The sequence below is a fragment of the Bubalus kerabau genome, chromosome 17 (assembly GCF_029407905.1).
Source record: "Bubalus kerabau isolate K-KA32 ecotype Philippines breed swamp buffalo chromosome 17, PCC_UOA_SB_1v2, whole genome shotgun sequence".
Taxonomy (NCBI): Eukaryota; Metazoa; Chordata; class Mammalia; order Artiodactyla; family Bovidae; genus Bubalus; species Bubalus kerabau.
The window spans coordinates 58500210-58515798 of NC_073640.1; the positions used below are offsets into that span (position 1 = coordinate 58500210).

The 15589-nt window shown below is 52.1% G+C and overlaps 1 protein-coding gene, 1 long non-coding RNA gene and 1 other non-coding gene across 3 annotated transcripts in view; 2 read left to right on the forward strand and 1 right to left on the reverse strand.

The window, feature by feature from the left end:
• Positions 1-15589, forward strand: part of GRIN2D (glutamate ionotropic receptor NMDA type subunit 2D) — a 29833-nt gene that overhangs the window by 3708 nt on the left and 10536 nt on the right. The window contains exons 2-9 of the mRNA XM_055551570.1: positions 139-758; positions 5252-5366; positions 5761-5972; positions 6242-6410; positions 6953-7106; positions 9515-9640; positions 9843-10072; positions 11312-11472. Of these exons, the coding sequence (XP_055407545.1) occupies positions 139-758; positions 5252-5366; positions 5761-5972; positions 6242-6410; positions 6953-7106; positions 9515-9640; positions 9843-10072; positions 11312-11472 (1787 nt within the window). The remainder of the gene's footprint in view (positions 1-138; positions 759-5251; positions 5367-5760; positions 5973-6241; positions 6411-6952; positions 7107-9514; positions 9641-9842; positions 10073-11311; positions 11473-15589) is intronic.
• On the reverse strand, positions 1927-6493 carry LOC129630946 (uncharacterized). The gene is made up of 3 exons (XR_008703817.1): positions 6348-6493; positions 5270-5418; positions 1927-2264 (listed from the first exon to the last, which is right to left on the reverse strand). It is a non-coding gene; the product is annotated as an uncharacterized LOC129630946 (long non-coding RNA).
• Positions 14409-14481, forward strand: TRNAA-UGC (transfer RNA alanine (anticodon UGC)). The gene has a single exon. It is a non-coding gene; the product is annotated as a tRNA-Ala (tRNA).

The window sequence follows — 15589 nt, forward strand, 5'->3', positions numbered from 1 at the left end:
CCCTTATCCATTGTTGGGAGATGAGGTCCCCTCTGGATCCCTGGGAGCTGTGAGCCCCTCGCTGGCTGCTGAAGGTCAGCAGCTGGGAGCTGAGATCTCCACATTGGGGAGGCTTGACATCCTTCTCCTCCCCTGCAGGAGAAAGGTTCCACTTTTCTTCAGCTGGGCTCGTCCACAGAGCAGCAGCTTCAGGTCATCTTTGAGGTGCTGGAGGAATACGACTGGACGTCCTTTGTAGCCGTGACCACGCGTGCCCCCGGCCACCGGGCCTTCCTGTCCTACATCGAGGTGCTCACTGATGGCAGCCTGGTGGGCTGGGAGCACCGCGGGGCGTTGACACTGGACCCTGGGGCTGGCGAGGCCGTGCTGAGCGCCCAACTCCGCAGTGTCAGCGCCCAGATCCGCCTGCTCTTCTGTGCCCGTGAGGAGGCCGAGCCTGTGTTCCGGGCAGCCGAGGAGGCTGGCCTCACGGGGCCTGGCTACGTCTGGTTTATGGTGGGGCCCCAGCTGGCTGGAGGCGGGGGCTCAGGCGCTCCCGGGGAGCCGCCTCTTCTGCCAGGAGGCGCCCCACTGCCTGCTGGGCTGTTTGCAGTGCGCTCGGCAGGCTGGAGGGATGACCTGGCCCGGCGTGTGGCAGCTGGTGTGGCCGTTGTGGCCAGAGGTGCCCAGGCCCTGCTGCGTGACTATGGCTTCCTGCCTGAACTTGGCCACGACTGTCGCGCCCAGAACCGCACCCATCGAGGGGAGAGTCTACACAGGTGAGCAGGGATGGGCTGGGAGGGCCGTGAGAGGACTCCTGAACCAGATCACCTGGGGTGCTCAGTGACCTCAAATGGGTCACCTTGCCTCTCAGAACTTCAGTCTCCTTTTCTGTAAAATAAGTGAAATTGGCTCTTCTTTCTGGGATTAAATCAAGTGATTTGGAAAAAAAACCCTGAGATACCAGGAGAGGATTACTGTATTTCATGATTTTAGCATGTGTGTTTTTGCAGTTTTAATGTCTTTGAAATCAAGACATGTCTTACAGTCATCACTTATCATGATTTCATGGGCAGTGTCTTTTTTTTCCCCTTCATGGTTGTAAAAATAGCGATACATCTTCTAGTCGCTAGCATCTTAGATTCGGTGAAATACCTAGTTGGGGGGGCTTCCCTGGTGGCTCAGTCGGTCAAGAATCCACCTGCAATGCAGGAGATGCAGGCTCGATCCCTGGGTCGGGAAGGTCCCCTGGAGTAGGAAATGGCAACCACTCCAATATTCTTGCCTGGGAAGTACCATGGACAGAGGAGCCTGGCAAGGGTCATAAAGGGGTCCCAAAGAGTCAGATGTGACTTAGTGACTAAACCACCACCACCACCCTAATTAGCATAGGAGGTGAACTTCAGTAACCAAAAGACCCAACAATGCAATGTCTCCAACAAGGTAGAGAGGTCTCTCACTTAACAACCCAGAGATCCATGGTCCAGGTTATCAGGAGACTCCATCGTTCCATGTGGTCATTCAAGGGCCCAGGACCCTCCCACCTTGTTGCTCTGCTATCTTTCCATATGGTGGAAGCTGGGTCAAAGGGCATGTCTGAATTCTAGCTCGTGAGAAGGGGGAAAGAGAGGAGGTGGAGAACACGCCATTTCCTTTAGGCCAGTGAGGCAGAAGGGACGAGTCTTAGATCCCATTCGTGAGAATGTAGTCACTTGGCAGGGGCTTGAATTACTGGTTGTTTGTAGCCACATCCATGCAGATTGGCTAGACACCGATTCTGATTGGCTAGTGTCTGTGCCACACTGATTGTTAGAGTTTGAATATCACCTGCCCATGACCTGGGTTAGCAAGGAATGTCAGGGAATATGGGGAATGTTGATTCTAGCTGGACAGGGCTGTACCCAACTGGCACGCTACTGTTTTATATTATTTTATTTGTTCACACTACTGTTTTAGATGAGGGGACCAGGGTTTGGTGAGAAACAGCATCTCTACCCTAGGAAGTTTTGGGAGTTTGGTGACAGAGCAGTGGAAAGAGGGGCCTTGGATACTGAAATGAGGATGACCTGAGTTTGGGAAGAGGTGAAGGGTGGGGAAGAAAGCCTAAGGGAGGAGAATTGAGAAGTGGTGATTTGGGAATCAGGATCCAGGGACCAGACGATGAGAGAAGCCTCCCTCGTTCATAAATACTTACTGAGCACCCGCTAGGAACTAGGGCTCCTGCTGGGACCTGGGAACGCAGAGATGAATAAGACCGTGGACTTCTCTTCAAAGAACACAGGGTCCTGTAGGGGTAGCAGACAGGGACGGCGTAATGACAGCACAGCATGATCCTCGCAGTAATGGAGGTTGCATGGGCTTTGTGGGAGCACCGTGGAGGAACTGCTAAGCCAGAACATTTTTGGTCGCAGGAAGCAGTCTCATTCAAGTTTCCTCGGGGAAAATGGGGTTTATTGGAAAAGATAAACACACACAGAAACTCAGACATCAGGAATTGAGGCCAGTTCCTCAATTCTAGGTACTCTTTCAATTCTTTCTGATTCTCTCTCTCTCTCTTTTCCCTCCCCCTGTCACTATCTCCATCTTCATCAACATCTCCCTCTCTGTCTCTACCTTGTCCCCCCAGAGGGCAGTTCTTCTCCCTGTCCAGTTCTTCTAATGACCCAGAATTTCTGTTCCTTCATGATACTCATCATTTCAGCCCATTGTGTCTGCCACGTGTGTGTGTGCTAAGTCCCTTCAGGCATGTCCGACTCTTTGCCATCCCACGGACAGGCAAGGATACTGGAGTAGGTTTCCATGCCTTCCTCCAGGAGATCTTCCCGACCCAGGGACTGAACCTGCGTCTCTTACGTCTCCTGCATTGGCAGGCTGATTCTTTACCACTAGCACCATCTGGGAAGCCCTGTCCACCACCCATCCCTCCAAATCTCACAGCTAACTTTCTCCCAGGAGAGGAATTGGGTTGGCCTCAGTCAACATTCCAGACTAGGCTACACAAGTTATGGGTCAGCCTATGGGTTCAGGGAAGTTTCCAGGAGGAGGTGGTATAAGTTGAGACCCGAAGAATAAATTGCTCATTCATTCATTTGTTGAAAAGCCCTTTATCAAGAGTCCGCAATGTGCCAAGCCCTGCTTTATACACAGAGTATAATGTTGAACGAGGCCTCTACTCTCACAGAGCTCACAGTCTCATAGGCGAGACAATCAGTGGACAAACAAGAAAAGAAAGGAAAAAAACATCAATGGGTAATAACTTCTGAGATGAAAATAAAGCAGGCAGAATGTAATGAGAAATGCCTATGGTGCTAGGTTAGACGAGGTCGTCAGGAAAGGCCTTTCTGAGTTGGGGAAATCTGGAGGTTAAAAAAAAAAAAAATGGATAAAGAGAAAGAGCCAGGGGAATTCCCTGGTGGTCCAGTGATTAGGACTCCATGATCTCACTGCAAAGGACTTGGGTTCAGTCCCTGGTTGGGGAACTAAAATCCCACAAGCTGAGCAGCATGGCCAGAAACAAAAAGGGAGACAGAGAGAGCCAACTATCGGAAGATCCGCATGAAGAGAAGGGAGGGGGAACAGAAGGTTTAAGGGCCCTGAGGCTGGAAATGCCTGAAATAAAGCCAATGTGTCTGGAGCACAGTGGGCAAGCGGGCAGAATATGATGGAGTGACATGTGGCCCAGCGTAGGTAGGGCATTTAGGCCAGGTTAGGGATTTAGATTTGGCTTCAAAGGCAATCGGGAGTCCCCCAGAAATAGATAATCCAGAGAGGGGAAAGAGCATTGTGCAAAGGACCAAAGGGGAGAAAAACTTGGAGCAGTTTGGTGGGACCATAATAGCTCAAGGTGGATAAAGGCAGGAGAATTTACGGGTTGGGAGTGATGAGGCTGGTTAGGCAGAGGGGGGACAGGCCACAAGGGCCCTTTTTTTTAAAAAAAGAAAATGTATTTGGCTGTGCCAGGTCTTAGTTGCAGCATGTGGGATCTTAGTTCCCTGACCGGTGATCAAACCTGGGCCCCCTTCATTGGGAGAGCAGAGTCTTAGCCACTGGGCCATCAGGGAAGTCCCTACAAGGGTCTTGAATGCCAGGTTGAGAGGTTAAAACTGTATTCTAGGGGACTCGGAAGCTATGAGTGGGCTCTGAGCAGGAGAGAGTGGAGTCAGTTTGGGGTGTAGACAGACCCCTCTGGGGTGGGATGGGTTCAGGTTGGAGAAAGATTGGAGGCTGGAGGCAAAGTAGGAGGCTGGGGTGGGGTCCTGGAGGGTTGTAGGGACAGAGAGGAGGGCTGGGGCAGAGATATCCCTGGGGCAGGAAGGATGGGATTTGAGGACAGATGCCCTGCATGGGGAGTGAGGGAGGGGGAGTGAGGGGGTGAGGATGGCAGCTGAGGGTCTGGTCCAGTGACCAGGGTGATGCAAAGAGTATTCAGAGTGCAGGCTGCCACTGTATAGTAAAGATACTTGAGAGTCCAGAGCCCCTCCCAGGGCTTTTGTCCAGAAGGTAGACGTGAGCGGAGTCTTGAACACCTAAGAACTAATCAGGATGAGGAGAGAATAAGGGTGTTTTGTTTTGTTTTGTTTTCTTTTGGCTGCACTGCCCGGCATGTGGAACTTCCCTGACCAGGGATTGAACCCGCATCTTTTTCCTTTTTCCAAGGGTTTTTTCCTAGGCAGAGAGAAAAAGTGAAACTGTTACTCTCTCAGTTGTGCCAAACTCTTTGCAACGCTATGGACTGTAGCCCACCGGGCTCCTCTGTCCATGGGATTTTCCAGGCAAGGATACTGTAGTGGTTTGCCATTTCCTTCTCCAGGAGATCTTCCCAACACAGGGATCGAACCCCAGTCTCCTGCACTGCAGGCAGATTCTTTACCAACTGAGCCAGGGAAGACAGAGAGAAAAGCACCTACAAAGACCTAGAGCTAGGAAACCACTTGATGTGTTTGGAGGACACCCCACATACGGTGTGGTGGGGCAGGGAAAGGGTTTGGGTGGAAAGAGTGACCATGGGAAGTGATCAGAGATGGGGCTGCAGAGGCAGGTGGAGCCCTGAGATCCCCAAACCCAGGCTAAGGGTCTGGGACCTTGTCTTGGGGCACCGGGCTGGCGAAGGAGAGTGCCTAGTGAAGAAGGGGCATATTCAGGTCTTCAAGAACCCAAAAGAGAGATTCGAACTAGGGGGGTGGGGTTGGTCAGTAGCAAGGGGACTTTCTCTGCCTTCAGGTGCCAAGGTCCAGTCCAGGGCCCCACACTACCCTCCCTTCCTCCTGGGCAGGTACTTCATGAATATTACCTGGGACAACCGGGACTACTCCTTCAATGAGGACGGCTTCCTTGTGAACCCCTCCCTGGTGGTCATCTCCCTCACCCGAGACAGGACGTGGGAGGTGGTGAGTCCCAGCGCTGACCTCAGGCACGGGCGAGGAGTGGGACTCCTGGGTCCTAGGGAAGAAGCAGTGAGGACCCAGACTTCTGGCAGAGGTGGGGGCTGAGGCCCTGGGCTCTGGCCTCTGAGGGAGGGAGGGGCTGAGAGCCTGAGATTCCAGGTGGTCAAGGAAAGAACTGGGAACCCAGACCCCTGGGTCCTGGTAGAAGAAAGCCCAGGGTAATGGGCCCGAAGGGTTTCCAGGTCCTGGGGAGAGGTGGGGGAGAGGGGGTCCAGACTTCTGGATCTGAGGGAGAAGGAGCTGAGAGCCCGGGGCTCTGAGGAAGGAGGGCCAGGAAAGCCAGAACATTCTGGAAAGTGCCCCCTCAGGAAGCCTGAATCCCCTGCTCTTGGCCAAGGTGGGCAGCTGGGAGCAGCAGACTCTCCGCCTCAAGTACCCACTGTGGTCGCGCTACGGCCGCTTCCTGCAGCCAGTGGATGACACGCAGCACCTCACGGTGGCCACGCTGGAAGAGCGGCCCTTCGTCATCGTGGAGCCCGCCGACCCCATCAGTGGCACTTGCATCCGAGACTCTGTGCCCTGCCGGAGCCAGCTCAACCGCACCCACAGGTGACAGCCTGGGATCCAGGAGGTCCCGTTTCAAAACCCTCCCTTGCAGTCTCCTGCAGTCCTGGCCCCCCAGACCCCACCTCCCTTGGGGCCCGGAAAGCCCTCCAGCTGGGTGACCTTGGACAAGTCACGTAATTCCTTGGAGTCTCAGTTTTCCCAGAAAGCGACGCCCACCATCGTTTTAGCTGCTGCTCGTCCTTCTCTCCATAAGGCGTGGGGTGGGGGTGGGGGGTGTCCCCAACGTTCCCGAGCCTGATCGCCCCCCGCAGCCCTCCGCCCGATGCCCCCCGCCCGGAAAAGCGCTGCTGCAAGGGCTTCTGCATCGACATTCTGAAGCGGCTGGCGCAGACTATCGGCTTCAGCTACGACCTCTACCTGGTCACCAACGGGAAGCACGGCAAAAAGATCGACGGCGTCTGGAACGGCATGATCGGGGAGGTGAGGTGGGCGAGGACAGGGCGGGGACCGAGACGGGGCAGGTGGGGAGCGGAGTCAGGACCAGGTCCTGGCCAAGGAGCTGCTGAGTCGGGGGTCCGAGCCGGGAGGCGGGAGCCGTGTCTCCGAGAGGGGCGGGACTACGAGGGCACGGTCTGGGGGCGTGGTCAAAGTGGCCACGCCTGGATTTGAAAGAGGCGGGGCCACAGGAAAGGCCCACCCTGGTGGAGGGGTGGGGCCAGGAGGAGGGACCTTCGGGGCGGAGGAGGCGGGGCTCGGAGAGTGGAACCTTAGAGACTAGGAAAAGGGGGCGGGGCCAGGAGGATGGAGGCCCCAAACCTCCTGGTGAAGGAGGATGAAGACCACTTCTTCCCACTCTTGTTCTCTCACCTCGGCCTTTCCTGCCCGACTCTGCCTGGGTCCCCCTCACCCACCCCACCACCCTCCTAGCCCTCTCTCTCACCCTGTCGCTAGTCTCCTCCTGGAACCTGTCTTTGTTCAGAGCCACCCGGCTTCCCTCACTCCTTCCCTGTCCTCACCCTCAGGTGTTCTACCAGCGAGCAGACATGGCCATTGGCTCCCTCACCATCAACGAGGAGCGGTCCGAAATCGTGGATTTCTCTGTGCCCTTCGTAGAGACCGGCATCAGCGTCATGGTGGCGCGGAGCAATGGCACTGTGTCCCCCTCGGCCTTCCTTGGTGAGCAGGGGCCCTGGAACGACAAGGAGTCAGGAGTGGGGCAGAGCCGCTGTGTGTCTAATTCCCGTCTTGTTATTGCTTGTACCAGCAGGGTGACTCAGGTGAACTGAGGGCCTCAGTTCTCTGATCTGTAAAATAGGAGAATCTCCCCCACCAGAAGCAATTTTCCCATACATCTAAGAAAGTCTGAGCTTCAGGAGTCTTCTACACAATCCCTTCAAGGCCCTGTACCCGGTCTTGGCTTCCTAATCATGTGTACTTTTTTCTTAAAGAGAACCCTGCAAATTGTGTAAGCAGCAGGCCCCGCAAAACCCATTTTCCCCTGTATATAAGATGAAGAAAAGAGATGAGCACGGCCCTTGTCAAACAGTGTTTACTGAGCACCTACTACGTGCCAGGCTCTGAGCTGCACACAAAACTCTGCCCTCTAAGAGCTATGCGCCAGTCTCACAGGGGAGACCGAAAACAATCTCTTAAAGGGAAACATTGACCACATAATTTCAGATGATGGTAAATACTATGAGAAATTAAGCCAGGGGAAGAGATGGCGAGAAATAGGGTTGATGCTGCCCTGGGTGGAGAGGCAGGCCCGTCTGAGCAGGTGACCTGGTCCTGCATAGATCTGGCTGGAAAAGTGTCACAGGCAGAGGGAACAGGCAAAGGCCCCAAAGTGGGAATGTTTGTGGGGTTATTTGTGAACTATCAGGAAGCCTGTGTGAATTGGGGAGGGGGCAGTGAGTGATCACGGGAGGGGTGGGAGGTGAGGACTGAGATGGAACTGGATGGTGGATTATGCAGATGGTCCCTGCGGTAGGAAGGCAGTTTTTGGTTTGTTTTGTTTTGTTTGCAATGGCAAGGTTTTTAACTGCAGGCAGTGGTGTGGGGATATATGATCAGATTTAGACTTTTAAAATATCCCACTGGCGGCTCTGCGGAGGCAGGAGGCCCGTGAGGAGGCTACTGCAGAGGTCAGTGCGGAGAGAGGCTGGGGCATGGGATAGGAAGGTGACCGAGAGGGTGAGACAAGTAAACAGGCTTAGGATGCAATTGGAAAGCCGACACCCGATGGGCTGGTGGCTTTGAGGTAGACTGAGGAGCGAGCTCATTTACTGAGCTTGGACAAAAGAGAGGCCAAAGACAGCGGTTCACATCCATTCGTTCCCTCTTGCTCTCTGAAGTCTGAGCAAAGCTCCTGGGAGGGGGAAGGGCTGGGAGGAGAAGGGACAGCCCTTCCCTGATGTTTTGTTTTCCGTCTGTTTTCCCAGTGGTGTCTCTTGTGGCCTCCTCTTTGCACCGAGGTCTCGGCAGGGCACCCTGAGAGGCACCACGTGGGGCCCCTGCCTTCAGCAAGGGAGTGACAAGGTCATGTTCATGCCCCACCACGTGGCCTGGTGGAGGTGACAGGCAGATCCCCAGATACTGCGGTGGCAGTCCAGGCTGGTGACCCTGCTGTGATGGGGGCAGTCCTGGCTGCTGGCACTTGGCCCGGGGAGGTCAAATACCCGTGACTGATCTCAAGGAAACGGTGATTTGGGTTTGTTGTCAGTGAGCTCTGGGAGGCAGTGTGAGGAGTTTGGCTGATGGACAGGTCAGGGTGGGGCCTCTGGCAGGGAAGCTATTGAGAAAGAGGCAGAGAAGATATGGCTTATTTGGGGAACTGTGGGTTCTGGGTGGTTAAAGAAATGGGTTCTTGAGACAATGATCAGTCCAGAGAGGAGAGTGGAAGCAAGGCTGAGGGGCAGAGATTTTGTTCTGGGGGCGCAGGGGAGCCGCAGAGGACTGTGAGTTGAGGACAGCTCATCTCTGGGTGTAGAGAGAGCCTCTTAGGGCCATAGTGGAAGGAAGGGCTGGAGGGGAGAGCACGGGGAGATGGTCCAGGGGACAGGGTGTGGCCTGAGCCTTGTTGGCAGAGAGAATGGAGAAGAAAGGTCCAGGTGGGGAGTAGAGGTAGAGGGAGGACAGGAGAAGGGAGGTGGGGACTGATGGGATGCTGGGGAGGAAGATCGAGGAGGGAGAGAGGGTGGCAAATAGGGGAGGAGGGTCTGGGGAGTGACTGGATGAATGGTAAAACTCCCAGGATGGGGACATGGGAGTTGGTGCTGGGCTCAGCGTGGGACATGAATGGCCTGGGGCGATTGCCGGGGGTGGGTGGAGAATCAGGTCTGGGGTTCAGGAAAGGTATTTAGAAGACAGTTTGCATTTGGTGGTTGAAATCACAGAAATGGTTGAGATGACTGTCTTTGGAAGAGACTGTTCTCCCCTCAAACCCCCACACCCGCTCTCCCCAGGGGTCTGGTGGGTAGTGAGTCTATCTCTGAGAAGGGGGCAAAGTAGGACGAGGTCACATGTCTGGGGGCACCCAAGCCTTGTCTTGGATGAATCATGACCACACACCCCCTTGCCCTTAGAGCCATACAGCCCTGCCGTGTGGGTGATGATGTTCGTCATGTGCCTCACTGTGGTCGCGGTCACCGTTTTCATCTTCGAGTACCTCAGTCCCGTCGGCTACAACCGCAGCCTGGCCACGGGCAAACGTGAGTGCCTTCTTCCATCACCCTACCTCAGTGTGCCTGGACCACAGATAGAACTACATTTCCCAACAGCCCCTGGGAAAGAGCTGTGGTCTCCTGAGGTAGCAGGGGGCCTCAGGGGCCACTGGGAATTGTAGTCCTCTCTGCTCTCCCTCATTGAGCAGAAGGGATGTGGGGTCCATGTCCTCCTCCTGGCCCCCTGCAGGCCCTGGTGGCTCAACCTTCACCATTGGGAAATCCATCTGGCTGCTCTGGGCCCTGGTGTTCAACAACTCGGTGCCCGTGGAGAACCCCCGGGGGACCACCAGCAAAATCATGGTGTTGGTGTGGGCCTTCTTCGCTGTCATCTTTCTCGCCAGCTACACAGCCAACCTGGCTGCCTTCATGATCCAGGAGGAGTACGTGGACACTGTGTCTGGGCTCAGTGACCGAAAGGTGTGTGTGTTTGGGGAGGGAGGGAATGGGCTGGGGTTGGAGGTGGCAGATGGGGTTTTTTTTCCCAGAAAGAGTTCTAGAGTACTAGAATGGAATATTCTGGAGGGAAAAGGTTATGTTTCACAATTTATTTAAATATTCTAAGGAGAAAATAGTATCCCCAAATATTCTAGGGGCCATAGTGCCACAAGGAATATTCTAGATCAGTGCTTCCCTCAAACTGTGATGAAGGGCTAATTTTTGACATGTCTAATCCAGTAGAGACTGACTCTTGTATAAAATAAAATAGAAAGGAATGACTGGAAAAGTAAAATAAAATTTAAAACCAAGACATGCAAAATTCCAACCCACATTTTATTTCTTAGGCACAAAATTATTCTCTGAGATAACTTGAAACGCTTACTCTCTCAGTTTCTGTACTTACCTCACCACGGATCACAGTTTGTTCAGGGGACAGGTGGTCCACACAGCGCACTTTGAGACTAACGTGGTTAACTGGGCGTCGTGACCCACTCCATGAATTATGACAAACTTTTTTTTTTTTAACGGAATGGAATAGACTAGAAAATATGTTTGATTGTATTTTCTGTAATCAGGGTGAGTATGGTTGAGGGGAGCTTCTGTTTTAGTCATATATACACCAGACATCAAGCCAGCACACCAGTGTGTTCTTAAAACAGTGCACCATTGGGACTTCCCTGGCAGGCCAGGGGTTGAGACTCGGCACTTCCACTTCTGGGCATGTGGGTTCGATCCCCCGTCAGGGAACTAAGATCCCATGTACCATGTGGTAAGGCAAAAAAAAAAAAAAAATGGTGAACTATTTCTGAACAGATTGGTAACTCTTAGCAACTGCCCCTAGCCTGTGCCATGCCAGCCCCTACCCTGGGACCTCCCATGATCCAGCAAGTTAAGGGTTAATGCCTGACCCATCAGGGGCCTTTTCTAATTAGATCATGATCAGGCCATACTGGGGATTAAATGTTTCAACATAACTCCTGATTGTGTATGCGTACGTGTATGTATACCTACTTGCGGGCACGTGTACTGATAACTGTGAACATATGTGATGGGTGAAGAGTAGTGCTTCCTACTGGGGGTCACCGTGAGCCAGTGTGAGAACCACTTCTGGACTGGGGCATCTACCGGTGGCCCCCAAAATGGAGAGGCTGGTTGAGGACATCCTTGACCCAGATGGCCCCTGGGGGGGCACTCTAATATCTCCCCATTCTGCCCCAGTTCCAGCGGCCCCAGGAGCAGTACCCACCCCTGAAGTTTGGGACGGTGCCCAACGGGTCCACGGAAAAGAACATCCGCAGCAACTACCCCGACATGCACAGTTACATGGTGCGCTACAACCAGCCCCGCGTAGAGGAAGCGCTCACTCAGCTCAAGGCAGGGTCAGCGCAGACTGGGGGCCGGGAGGTGCGGGGAGGGGTGTGGCTGCTGGGGGTCCTGAGGAGGCTCGGAGCTGGCAAGGGGTCAGGGTCATTTGTCAGCCTCAGTGGTCAGGCCAGGGTGGGTCAGCTTGGAGGTCAGAGGTCATTGAGGGTAGGAATGAACCCCTTAGGATATTTTTAAGGATCCAGTGATTATGGATTTGGGGTCCAGGCTGCCAGAGTTCAGATCCTGGCTTTGTCCGTTCTTGGCTGTGTGACCTTGGGCAAGTTACTCAACCTCTCTGAGCCTGTTTCCTCCTTGTAAAATAGGAATAACCCATAAGTTTTTTTTAATAAGAATTGTTATAGTAGTTATTATTAGTTAATCCATGCAAAACACTTAGAACAGTGCAGGACACACTGTAGGTGTCTGCTGTTATTATTCTTACTATCATCATCATCGTTAGATCTGAACTCATTGGAATCAATACTTGGATTTTTCCTTTTAACATCAGTTTCCCAAATCATAGGGAAAAGTTAAGTTCTGGCTCCAAAGAGCGGTCCAAGGTTACAACAAAGCTGAGCATAATGACTCTCTCTCCCTGTTTCTCATTGATTTAGTTATTCAGCATGAATTTATTTCCTTAGTCCCGACTCCATCCAGGCAGTGAACAAACATGTTGATCACAGTTCCTGCCCCCAGGGAGCTTACAGTCTAGAGGCAGGAAATGAACAAGAAACATGCAAGCAGAAAAATCAGTGTGATCATTGCAGAAAGTGACGGGGGAGGTGACTGGGCTCACCTCTGGAGAGCCCAGAAGGAGGTGAGGGACGCCTTCTTAGCCAGGTGGACTTATGAAGGCAGAACCTTGCAGGCAAAGGGAACAGGTTGTGCAGAAGGTCTGAGCCAGGAGTGGTCTTGGCTTCTCAGAGGACAAGCAGGGGGACTTCCCTGGTAGTCCAGTGGTTAAGACTCCATTCTTCCAGTATAAGGGACATGGGTTCGATCCCTGTCGGGGGAACTAAGATCTGGCATGCTGGGCGGAAAGGCAAAAAATTTTTAACAAAAAAAAAGTAACAGCAAGAAGGCAAGCATGGCTGAAGGGTGGAGAGTTCAGTTTAAAGGGTAGACGAGAGTAGGACATAGGGTGTGATCCCTGAGGCTGAGGTTAGGGCTGGGCCTTATTTGAAGGCCAGTGAGAAGCCATGGGAAAGGGGGACTTTAAGGGAGCCATGTAATTAGATTTCTGTTTGTAAATGTTCCCCTTGGCTGCCAAGTGGAGAATGAAGCCGGGTGGGGATTAGAGGGACCAGTTAGGCAGAAGCTAAACTGCCCTCCGGGCTTCCCTGGTGGCTCAGACGGTAAAGAATTTGCCTGCGATGCAGGAGACTTCGGTTCGATTCCACAGGGGACGATCCCTTGGAGAAGGGAATGGCTACCAACTCCAGTATTCTTGCCTAGAGAATTCCATGGACAGAGAAGCCTGGCAGGATAGAATCCATGGGGCTGCAAAGAGTTGGACACGACTGAGCGACTAACACACACACACACTATACTGCCCTCCAGACACCTTCCCTCAGGCCCACACTGCTGATCCCTGAAGGGGCCACTTAGAGTAACTGGATCTTTTTTACCCGGCTGTCATTTTTTTTTTAATATTTATTTATTTGGCTGCACTGGGTCTTAGATGCGGCATATGGGATCTTGTTTCCTACCAGGCATCGAACCCAGGTCCCACCTAGTCCCTACCTCTGTGTCTAGATTCTAATTGAGCCACTGGACCACCAAAGAAGTCCCTATCTCTGTGTCTGGATTCTAATTGTCACGTGGTTCTCCAAGCTGCCACTTCCCTATTTCCTGAAGGTTCTTAAAGACACCCAGGAACCTGTGGGCTACAAAGTCTCACACTCCTTTCCAGAACACGCTTCCTCCTGCCTTCCCTTTAGCTGTGATGCCTGATGGACCCCCTCAGCCCCTTCCCCAGGGCTTCCTGCCTGGAGGACACCCCCTTTCTCTGTATATGGCACCTTTTGACTTCACATTCCCAAGTTTCATGAACAAACATTCCCCTTCCCATATCTCTTTCCTGCTTATGTTTAAAGGTTTTATTTGCGTAACACTTGCACATTGTTAAAAATAATAATGTAAAAGGTGAAGATCTTGGGAATTCCATGGCGGTCCATGGTTAGGACTCAGTGTTCTTACTGCCCAGAAACAGGGTTCAATCCCTGCTGAAGGAACTAAAATCCCACAAGGCTCACAGTCAAAAATGAAAAAAAGTGAAGCTCTCTCCTTTCCCCCTCCTTATTCATATTTCAAGGCATTTCCTCAATCCTTTTTTTCCTAGAGCAGAGCTGGGGAGACACACACACACACACACACACACATTTATATATATTTTAAGATTTTTTTTTGATGTGGACCGTTTTTATATAGTCTTTATTGAATTTATTACAATATCGCTTCTGTTTTAAGTTTTGCTTTTTTGGCCATGAGGCATGTGGGACCATGGCTCCCGGACCAGGGAATGAACCGGCACCCTGTGCAGCAGGGCGAAGTCTTGGACTGCCAGGGAAGTCCCTAATTTTCTTTTTTTTTTTTTTTTAATTGTGGATGAATGATTTTTTTTTCATTAATGAAGCATTTTTAAATTTAATTGAAGTAAACATTTTTAAATTTACAGTGTTTCAGATGTATAGCAAAGTGATTCAGTTATATATATATATATAAATTAAATATATATTCTTTTCAGATTCTTTTCCATTATAGGCTATTACAAGATACTGAATATAGTTCCCTGTGTTGTACAGTAGATCCACATATGTTCTGTAATTGTCTCCAGGAGTCACACTAAAAGAAACAGGTGACATTAATTCGAATGGTACATTGTATTTAACGCAGTAGCTCCAACAGATTATCATTTCAGTATGTAATATCGAAATTAATGATGAGGAATTCCCTGGCGGTCCAGTGGTTAGGACTTTGTGCTTGCACTGCCAAGGTCCCAGGTTCGATCCCTGGTTGGGGAACTAAAATCTCACAAGCTGCAAGGTGCGGCCAAAAAAACCCTTGAGATGTTTTACTTTTTTGGCAGGGGGCAGGGTGGGTGTTTCAGATTTTATAATCACAGCCCATCTCTTATCTCAATTCAGAGTCAATCACATCTGGCTAGTGGCAGTCACAGTGGCGTTCTTGAGCTCTGTTTTTTACCTCTTCTGTGGTTTCCTTCCTTTCCTCTCTGTTTTCTTTTTTCTTCTCTTCCTCCTCCTCATCTTTCCTGGTACTTCCCTTAATTTTTTTTTTTTTTTTTTGGCTGTGCCATAGGGTATGTGGGATCTTAGTTCCCTGACCAGGGGTCAAACCCATGGGCCCCCTGCCTTGGAACCACGGAGTCAACCCCTGGACCACCAGGGAAGTCCCTTTCCCGGTACTTCTTCCACTTCTTAATTCCTTCCTTTACTTGCCATGATCCCCAGATGTCATCTAGTTTCCTGCCCCTTAGCGTCTAGGTGCCTTTAGACCCCGGGCTTCCCAGGTAGCGCCAGTGGTAAAGAACTGTCTGCCAGCACAGGAGACACAAGAGGCATGGGTTCGATCCCTGGGTTGGGAAGATCCCCTGGAGGAGGGCATGGCAACCCACTCTAGTATTCTTGCCTGGAGAATCCCATGGACAGAGGAGCATGGTGGGCGACAATCCATGGGGCGGCAAAGAGTAGGACACGACTGAAGCAACGTAGCACGCATGCAGGTGCATTTTACACACCACACCTCTCAATTCAAGTGCTCAAAACAGCCACAGGGGCTTGTAGCTGCCGAATTGGTCGGCCTGGGTGTACATCATCTAAATGAGGAAAGTTTCTTAGTGAAGGTTATGAACATGACACATACAAGGGCTCTGGCCACCTCCCCACCCCCCGGGACTTCTTCACTGCCTTACTCACCCCCCGAGTATCCTCCCCAGCCAGCCAGCTGACTCATTTCTCCCCCCTTCCCTCTTCCACTTCTTCCTCCTCGGCTCCTCCCTCCGGGAAGGCCCCTGGGAATTCCAGATCCTCTACCTCGCTTCTGCAAAGTAGGGCAGCTTTCCCAGGCTCTGCTCACCAATCCCTACTTTCCCGAGCACAAGGTGCCCTTCTT